The sequence below is a fragment of the Cyclopterus lumpus genome, chromosome 1 (assembly GCF_009769545.1).
Source record: "Cyclopterus lumpus isolate fCycLum1 chromosome 1, fCycLum1.pri, whole genome shotgun sequence".
Taxonomy (NCBI): Eukaryota; Metazoa; Chordata; class Actinopteri; order Perciformes; family Cyclopteridae; genus Cyclopterus; species Cyclopterus lumpus.
In genome coordinates this window covers 10,254,679-10,265,244 of record NC_046966.1, presented here as the reverse complement: position 1 = coordinate 10,265,244, position 10,566 = coordinate 10,254,679, and the positions used below count along the sequence as shown (strand labels likewise).

The window sequence follows — 10,566 nt, the reverse complement described above, 5'->3', positions numbered from 1 at the left end:
CAACTCAGATGTATCAGCCTGACGAATATTGCACACTCTTTGTGTTTGTATTCAATGCAAAGTCAAATAAATCAAGCGCTTTCCACGTACTTGTTTGTTTCTCAACAAGTGTAAAGCACCTGTGGGCGTCTATTTGTTTTATATCTTGTAATGTAATAATAAAAAAAGGATGCACTTCAACTCTGGCATGGCCTCTGGGTTCTTTTCTATTTGGACTGACTTCACTGACCTTAATGTGGAAGGTACTGTATGTGTGAAGGGTCACATGACTATCATAATTATGTACAAATACTTTATTGTTTTCATAACCTATGGCCAAAGTGATCGAGCCGTTAAAAGGAAAATGACAGCAATAAAAGTCACAATACATTCAATTACACGTCGCCAAAGAGATTGATCTGTTACACCAACCTCATGACCTGTGAACTGAGTATGTGTTCCAAGCTGTGCACTTTCAGATGGATGTTGACTAAATCTCTCATTCACTTTCTTTGTCTTCTGTCCTCGGACAGAGTCACAATAAGTTGTGTAACAGCAATCTGCATACCAAACAAAGACTGCAGAGACTTTGGAGCGCAATCAACAAGCATTTCCCAGAAGTAACTTCAGAATTGCATAAACAGTCTGAATGAAGTGTTAAGAGATGTGTTTTATGTGTGTGGGTTGGAACTGATGGACTGGTGTGTAATGGGAATGCTTTTCTCCAACTGCACTCTGTGGTATGTCAAAATACTTCCCTACACTAGATTATTCTTTTTACCGCTGATGTGTCTAAAACATTTTTATTTGTGGCTAGTTAGGGACAGCACTGCTTTCACCTCCTTTTAGGTCCCTTTTGTTTTTATTACCGTCTAACCTTTCCATTCATCAGATGGAATTCTGTTGCTGTTCACTAAAAGGAAAACTGTGTAACAGACAGAGTGTGTGATTAACAACAACTGTGTGACATTAAACAGAAAACAAGACCAGGCCGACAGAGCATGTCTGCATATTTAAGTAGTAACATCTCAATATTTATAATCCTTGATAAAGAAACTTTTTATAATCATGAACCAGGATTTTTCTGATAGGAAAAATACCTTCAAAGTACAATTCAGCCTCTAATAAATGCCATAAGATTACAAAATGTCAAGATTATTAAGACAATATAAACAAATACCAACTAATTTAGTCCAAGTACCCACGTTATGGCTAAATAACCAGTAGTAGTCTAAATGTTCATGCACAATTAATTAAGAAAAATAAAATACAAATAAATTCAGCAATCATGCCTCTCTCCCGCTCTACCACCGACATACACGCACAACCAGACACGTGAAGGTCACATACCAATGCTGATTTTGTAGAAAAAACGTAGTCAATTCATAATTTTACCACAGAAAAACACTCAACCTGCACCTGCAAAGCATTTAAATCACTGTGATATGAACAACCTTTCCAGGGTTTTCTAGTAGAAGTTTCTAGTAGAAATAAGCTACGGTGGTTAATTAAGCTTCAATAAGATGAGCATGATACACAGTATAGTAACTAAGCTGTTAATGTTAATGAGGTGACATGTGTCTGCATCTGAATGCCTATGCTATACTGTGTATCTGCAATAGAGATACAATCATTCAATGAATTTTTTGTCTCACATTATACTAAATAGTAAAAATATTATTTGGGTCTCACATGGTAGTGTAGGGTATATTTAGTTGTCTATTATTATTATTATATTATTTTGCCTCACATTGGGTACAGAGAAATTGCAATGGGTGTTTTCCACTACCTTTTTAAAATGTCATCAATGATAAATAAATAAATAAAATTAACCGATTCAATAATTTACGCTGCTTCATCTCCCACCCCTTAAATTTTATGATGTAGAGACTGACTGTGAATGGAAGCAGGAGAAGCCGAGGCTGTGTGGACTGAAAGAGTCGCGAACTTCAGGCAGACACAGCATTCTGAATCACAATCCACCCGAGTGAGTGAGTGATCAAGTGAGTGAGTGATCGAGTGAGTGAGTGATCGAGTGAGTGATCGAGTAAGTGAGTGATCGAGTGAGTGAGTGATCGAGTGAGTGATCGAGTAAGTGAGTGATCAAGTGAGTGAGTGATCAAGTGAGTGAGTGAGTGATCGAGTGAGTGATCGAGTGAGTGATCGAGTAAGTGAGTGATCGAGTGAGTGAGTGATCGAGTGAGTGATCAAGTGAGTGAGTGATCGAGTGAGTGAGTGATCGAATGAGGGATTGAGTGATCAAGTGATTGATTGAGTTAGTGAGTGATCGAGTGAGTGATCGAGTAAGTGAGTGATCGAGTGAGTGAGTAAGTGAGTGAGTGATCGAGTGAGTGATCGAGTGAGTGAGTAAGTGAGTGATCGAGTGAGTGATCAAGTGATTGATTGATTGAGCGAGTGAGTGAGCGAGTGTGTGAGTGACCGACCGAGTGAGTGATGGAGTGATCAAGTGAGTGAGTGATGGAGTAAGTGAGTGAGTGATCGAGTGAGTGATGGAGTAAGTGAGTGACCGAGTGAGTGATCGAGTGATTGATTGAGTTAGTGAGTGATCGAGTGAGTGATCGAGTAAGTGAGTGATCGAGTGAGCGATCGAGTGAGTGATTAAGTGAGTGAGTGATCGAGTGAGTGATCGAGTGAGTGATCGTGTAAGTGAGTGATCGAGTGAGCGATCGAGTGAGTGATTAAGTGAGTGAGTGATCGAGTGAGTGATGGAGTGATTGATTGAGTTAGTGAGTGATCGAGTGAGTGATCGAGTGAGTTATCGAGTAAGTGAGTGATCGAGTGAGCGATCGAGTGAGTGATCAAGTTAGTGAGTGATCTAGTGAGTGATCGAGTGAGGGATTGAGTGATCAAGTGATTGATTGAGTTAGTGAGTGATCGAGTGAGTGAGTAAGTGAGTGATCGAGTGAGTGATCAAGTGATTGATTGATTGAGCGAGTGTGTGAGTGACCGACCGAGTGAGTGATGGAGTGATCAAGTGAGTGAGTGATGGAGTAAGTGAGTGATCGAGTGAGTGATGGAGTAAGTGAGTGACCGAGTGAGTGATCGAGTGAGTGATCGAGTGAGTGATCGAGTAAGTGAGTGATCGAGTGAGGGATTGAGTGATCAAGTGAGTGATCGAGTAAGTGAGTGATCGAGTGAGTGAGTAAGTGAGTGATCGAGTGAGTGATCAAGTGATTGATTGATTGAGCGAGTGAGTGAGCGAGTGTGTGAGTGACCGACCGAGTGAGTGATGGAGTGATCAAGTGAGTGAGTGATGGAGTAAGTGAGTGAGTGATCGAGTGAGTGATGGAGTAAGTGAGTGATCGAGTGAGTGATCGAGTAAGTGAGTGATCGAGTGAGCGATCGAGTGAGTGATCAAGTGAGTGAGTGATCGAGTGAGTGATCGAGTGAGTGATCGTGTAAGTGAGTGATCGAGTGAGTGATCGTGTAAGTGAGTGATCGAGTGATGGAGTAAGTGAGTGAGTGATCGAGTGAGTGATGGAGTGATTGATTGAGTTAGTGAGTGATCGAGTGAGTGATCGAGTGAGCGATCGAGTGAGTGATCAAGTTAGTGAGTGATCTAGTGAGTGATCGAGTGAGTGATCGTGTAAGTGAGTAAGTGAGTGATTGAGTGAGGGATTGAGTGATCAAGTGATTGATTGAGTTAGTGAGTGATCGAGTGAGTGATCGAGTAAGTGAGTGATCGAGTGAGTGAGTGATCAAGTGATTGATTGATTGAGCGAGTGAGTGAGCGAGTGTGTGAGTGACCGACCGAGTGAGTGATAGAGTGATTGATTGAGTTAGTGAGTGATCGAGTGAGTGATCGAGTAAGTGATCAAGTGAGTGAGTGATCGTGTAAGTAAGTAAGTGAGTGATCGAGTGAGGGATTGAGTGAGTGATCGAGTGAGTGATCGAGTGAGTGACCGACCGAGTGAGTGATCAAGTGAGTGAATGATCGAGTGAGTGATCGAGTGATTGATTGAGTGAGTGATCGAGCGATTGATTGAGTGAGTGATCGAGTGAGTGAGCGAGTGATTGAGTGATCAAGTGAGTGAGTGATCGAGTAAGTGATCGAGTAAGTGAGTGACCGAGTGAGTGAGTGATCGAGTGATCACGTGTGTGAATGATCGAGTGAGAAATCCAATTATGTCACCCACTATTCATATCTGTGGAAATGAAAGCTAAATAATAATGCCTTTTGTTTTCCAGTTCTAGGCCGTACCTTTTCCCCGTAGCCATACCTAAACCAGTTTGACATGCTTTAAAAGCACCTTGCAGAGATTCATAATAGCCTTGATGAGAAGGAAAACTGAATTCAATAGAAGGTGAGAAAGGTGACTTTAGGAGGGCTTATATCTAATATATTACCCAGACAGGCCCTTTTCCCGACAAGTCCCTGCCAGTAAATTATATTTTTGTATTCTTTAAATATTGAGTGATGGGTAAGAGAGGCCAAGCACTGCCTGCAGCATGATAATATGAATCTAGTGAAGTTCTCCACTGGATCTTGGCTGGGTGTCTCTTCCTGCCACGGTCAGCCATGAAATTGCATGGCATGAACTTAAATATCTGACTTTAGTTCCATGCTTCTGCTTATAGGGTGGGAGCAGCAGACAAGAGGCCAAATTAGTGAGGACAGTAATGTTCACAGTGAGTCACCTCCACATATGGCTTCTGCTGGTAGTCGGGCCGAGGAAGTTTATCTAGACTGATGCAATTAGTGCTCCAATAAAGTCTGACGTGGTTAGAGACAGATCCCACTGCAGGGCCTGCCTCTAATTAACCTGGCACTTAACAGAGCACTCTTCTTCTCTTATGTAAATATGATCACTGAATGTCAAGTGCTATTTAAGGAAGCTTGTTGTGATGAGGGAAAAAGGTTTAAATACATTCAAAACGTAACAAATATCCACGCTGCCTTTAGTTAGTTATCTGCTTACAAAACAACCTAATTTAAACAATATTTATATGCGTATTTAGTCACGTCTTTTGAAGTAAGCAAGTTCCAAAATAATGTGCATTGACTTTTAGCCCTGGTTTAAGGTAAATATCTAACCTAAATAAAAGAAGGTAGAGTGAGGGGAAATAAATAATTGATAACATATGTCTTCCGTTGGTGCAGAACAGAATGTTCTCGCTGCAGCAGCACCAGAGGCTGAGGACTGATCTGCACCACGAACACCAGCTTCACTTCTCCGGTGACCAACTCAACAAAAGCTACCAAACTAAAAAAATGCACACACACACACACACACACACACACACACACACACACACACACACACACAAACACACACACACACCTTCAATAGAAGCCTGCGCCATACACAAAAGTAACCTCAAAGAAAGTCCTACTCTTTTGTATTATTATTAAACGTCTGTGTATCCAAATGCTGCATGTTTTTCGAGAAATATAATTGATATGTTTTTCTGTTTTTTAACAACATACACTAGTGCGCAGGTTTGGTGCTCTTCTTTTTTAATTTATTTATCCAACCCCCACATCTGTCAGAGTGTATATATGCATGCCTCTGGCTGCAACAAATTATCATTTTCATTATTGTCTAATCTGCCAATTATATTCTCTTTTAATCAATGAATCATTCTGTGTAATATAATATAAAATAATATATATAATATAATATAATGCATTCGAAAACACAAAGATGACCAATTTACAAAGATACAAAATGATGAAAAGCAGTCAATACACACATTTAAGATAACAAGCAAATGGTTTGACATTGGACTCAAATCATTAATCAATAATCAAAATAGCTGCTGGTTTATTTTCAGTCAATCGAACCAATTGACTGATCAACCAGTTTGTTTTGGTTTCAGGCATGACACCAAAAAAACAAGAGCACAAAAAAAAAAAAAAAAATAGAAAACTATCCTTCTCTCAATTGTGGATGAAGTAAAAAAAAAAAGAAAGAGACATGTTCGAAATAAAATCATGGTTAACCAGGTTAAGAGCATCAGTTATTGGTCACCGCATGGCAAACCACAAGTTACACCCACAAGTATATTTATTTGTCAAATAAATAATAATAATAATATATAGTGGAAACAATTAAGAGTATATATGTCTTGCTTGTCACGTTAACTTAAATAAATGTGCCGCATTAGAGTTAGTTTTAATCTTCATAAGCTTGTGTTTTAAACTATTAAGTACCCTTCACCGTACCGCTGAGGCACGTTACTTACAGCACGGCGGTGGCCAGCGGGATGTCTGCCGCTGGCGGGGCCCTCTCCAGCCCGATGTTGGAGCAGTTGACGACGCAGGACGGCTGGGGCCCCGCCGGCGCGCAGCTGCAGTTGACGGGACATGGGCTGCAGCTCCTGCCGCCGTCCCCCGGCGGCCCGGAGCCCCACGCCTCCAGGCAGCAAAGCGCCACAAGCAGACTGGAGAAGAAGCTAAACCTCGGGACGCAGACGCCATGTTTTCGCTTGGTTAAAGTCTGTCCATTTCCACAAGGCATAGCTCACTCACATCTCATCGCCTCTGATGGTGTAAGTCCTCTCAGTCTGGGAAGGAGCACACTTTACAGGACAAAGCCAAACACGCGCGTCCCCTTTTCCACGGCGTTCATGTGAGGAGACCAAAAGGGAAGAAGGGATCACCGTTATCTCCCCTGCGTGTTTCTCTATTCTGCTGATCGGGTCCTCTTCTTCTGAAAACCTAACGGAGCTTCTCCAGAATTCTTTCAGGGGGAAAAAAAAGTTTGAGAGAACTTCCTCTCTCCTCCTCTTTCCCCTTCATGCAGTTCTCTGAGCCGCCGCACACTGCTTCATGTGCCCTCGTTCCTTCCTCAATGTCAAAGCACTTCGTCTCATATTCTACTCACACTCTTGTATTGAACACAATTTACAAAGGAAATAGAAAGAATTACAAGAAGTATAGAACATATGTAATCAGTGTTGTACTTGATATTGTGTGTGCGTGTCTCTCTTTTACCATGTAGTTATTGGTGGTAGCCTTATGGGCCCCTATTGACCCATGATTAATCACGTATTTATTGAGGAATATGATGCAATTTGATACAAGTCTGGTGAGACAAAAAAAACAATGGACCTTTGACCTTTCAACTGACATTAACAGTAGTAGCCGAATGTCCTGACCAAATTAGCACTTAATTCAAAAACAATTAAATTATCAATATCAACTGATTAGGATTCAGGGACCTTGAGGGTCTGGGGCACTTTTCCCAGTTGATAATCCAGCCTTGCTCAAAGTACAAAGTACAATTTATTAAATCCGTCAATCACTAACAGTGCTCGCATCCAGTGTTGATTACAAAGCATGAGAAATAAACACATATAATACAAATAAAAACAACATCAGATATAGGCAGAATGTGTGTTGTGGGCTCAAATGTGAATTGTAACACAAGGTTTTTCCTCACAATGGTGCTGTCTATTGTCAGGTTGGTGCAGACTCCAGAAGGCCCATAACGTTAACGGTGACAACTCTCTTGTCTGAAATACAGAGTAATACCTCCGTCTGTGTGCATTTCTATATATCTGCAGACGAAGAGCTACATGTCGATGGCTGCTGCTGATGCGGCCTCCTTTACCCACAGAGATGTGCAATTCTTCATCTGAAGTGTGGAAATGACACAGATCTGCTGTAAATTTGATTGTGTAATGACAGTGAACTTCTTTCACATTTTAGAAACACGACCTCACACACACACACACACACACACACACACACACACACACATACACACACACACACACACACACACACACACACTCACACACAAACACACACACACACACACACTTTCACCCTCCCTTGTCGCTCTGCAGTATTTCCTGAAGCAGTGCAGGGCACGTGTTAGGTGTTTCCTGTGTATTTGAGTTGGCCAGGGCCCAGCCATCCTCGCTGCAGGCATCTGCTGCTCTGCACAAAGAAAAGAAGAGTCCCACAATAACTCTTGCGCTTGCTTATCCTCATTGGCAGGATTTCATTGCAGAGTTCATACTTGAGAAGCAAAACATGTGTGAATGGAAGAGGGAGTGGATCAAATGTTTTCAGGCCAAATAACTCACATTTTTCACAGCGAGTATATGACACTGTAATGAATTTACAAATTTGTAATACCTAAAACCATCCTATTTCAGACTTGTGATCCCTCATATTTTTTGTATCAATGTGTTCCAACTCTCATAATCATGAGATACTCATAATCTCATTATTTCTCACTTTTTCATCACAGTGATGTAAATGGGCTTCCATTGAGTTCAAAAGGCGGCCAGGTGGGCAAACAAAGGCGAGGAATCAGGGTCCGGGGAATCAGACAGGTAAGTAAGGAAGGCAGAAAGGCTTAGTGTCATACAAAAACTAGTGAAGAACTAGAGGTGCATGGTTAATATGTGACTGGGTCAATCAGGGAGATGGGAAGCAGGTGAGTTAGTGGAGCAGGCGGTGGAGCAGGCGGTGGAAAGGCGTTATCAGAGGGCAGGTAGGCTGACATGGGTCTGAAATGACCCATCTCAGCCTACCTGCCCTCTGATAACGCCTTTCCAGACCCTTTCAGTAACATGAAACCAGGCAGAGGAAATTAATAAATGAATGAAAGAGTGAGAGGTCCGACAGGATTTGCGACAGAGACCCATAAAATAAAGTTTTACTGAAATTAATGATTTTTTACAGATATTTGGTCATAAAATAAAGTATTAGACAAATTACAATTCTGACTAAATGATGTAACAGGAAAAGTGAACTGATCCAAAGTTATTGAAGCTCATCCTGAGAGCGATGATTGTACCAAATTTCATGGCAATCCATCTGATAGTTGTTCAGATATTTTCAAGTGGTGGCTAGCGTGGCAAAAAAACAAAGCAATGAGTTATTGAAGTTTTGATTCTAGATATATTCTGGCGATACAATGATATACCGTATATGGATACCAGAACATTCTTTATAGTATCAGGATATGCATTTAATAGCCTATTGTTAATTCATCCTGTTCTAACTGCTAAAAAGTCAGTCAACTTATGAAGCTGCACTGCTGAACCACTTCATCCAAATACATGAAATATTTAGAATTTGTCGCTGGGTGAAGGTAAAATGAGCTTGGCTCCTGTTTGGTTATGGGGAGGGTCCTCCAGCTCGGCAAGGAAAACAGCACTTACTGAGGCCTCCGTCTGTGTTATTGTAGGGCTACAGGAAGAGGCGGGTGGGTGGTGGTGGTGGGGGAGGGTCTGGAGAGGGTGAGGGCGATGGAGGAGCGGAAGAGGTGTTGTCGGGAATTGAGAGACAACGATAGTGAGAGAAACCAGAAGAGAGTAGAAGAAAACATCTCTGGGTAAAAGGAGGCGATGGGGACTGTAAGAGTTGAAATGCAACAGTGAAAGAAATCTTTATCTCCTCAGCAGTTATTATACCAGACATATCCCGAAGACGTACTCAGATCTTTTACTTCGGCAAAAGTAGAAATACTACTATGTAGAAAAACAGTCTTAGTCAAGTAAAATATGTTTAAAATATATAACGTCATGTCAACAGTTCTAAATGGAGATTAACTTTTTTTTTCTTTGAAAGTCTTTGACTTTGTTGACTGTAAATGTAAAACTCTGGAGGACGTTTTCTTAGGAGAGGGCAGTGAGAGCATTGCGAAAATCTTCTCAATCAATCAGTCATCACCATCATTTGTTTTGTTTTGTGACAGAGGGAAAGAGAGAGTGTGTGTTAAGTATATGACACAGTGTCTCCTTTGTCACAGTAATTATTGTAACAAAACATTTATATTTATGTAATAGGTTGTCACCTTTACTTAATTGAAGAAATTTCGTCTTTTTTCCAACAATTTTAGTTTTTATTAATTTTATAAATGACCTTTTATATGTCCTCAACTATTTCCAGCCTTTAGATGTTCCAATTTTGTGCAAAGCTGTCATTCTCAGGACCTAAAACATACATAATTCCTCATTTTGTAGGCTTTTGGGATATGTTCTCAGTAGTTTTTGTATTTTTGTGTGTACCCTGTTTTGCCTATATTCAATTAACATTTCTTTATATTTTTATATTTCGAGTAGTAGAGTATTAAGCTGCTCACCCCGTGTTTTCACTGACATTGATATAAGACTCCAGCCGTGTCTTATTCTCTCTCACATACACACTGACCACAAGACAATTATGTCCTTTGACAGGCTGGTAAGGTCAACCTTTGGGCTGTGTGAGCTTCACTGCAGGGTATTGTTCTAGAGATATCCTTCCTGTCTTTACCCAACTGACACTCAGATATGAACTGAAGAATGTGTGTCTATTTAAGTGTGTGTGTTCAACCATGCAGAGAAAGAAGAAAAACAAGGTACAAGATAACATGGTAGAAACAATGTAATGATTATAGAAGCGTAGGAGCATCCTGATTTAGATGATGTGACTGCTGCAAGTGTGTGTGTGTGTGTGTGTGCGTGCGTGTGCGTGTGTGTGAGAGAGAGAGTCACAGGTAGAAATAGTCTGTTAGATACACATTTTTGTGACTGACATTTAGAGATAAACATATTGAGACAAGCAGTTATAATAAATAATAAATCAAATGGATAGTGTGACAGGAATTAAGTCATATTAAAATA

At 40.7% G+C, this 10,566-nt stretch overlaps 1 protein-coding gene across 1 annotated transcript in view; it reads right to left on the bottom strand.

Annotated features, from left to right (window-relative positions):
- The window catches only part of pkd1a (polycystic kidney disease 1a), a 57,595-nt gene extending 50,922 nt beyond the window's left edge, over positions 1-6,673 (bottom strand). The window contains exon 1 of the mRNA XM_034530780.1: positions 6,187-6,673. Within this exon, the coding sequence (XP_034386671.1) occupies positions 6,187-6,461 (275 nt within the window). The 5' untranslated portion in view covers positions 6,462-6,673. The remainder of the gene's footprint in view (positions 1-6,186) is intronic.
- Between the last annotated feature and the right edge of the window lie 3,893 nt (positions 6,674-10,566).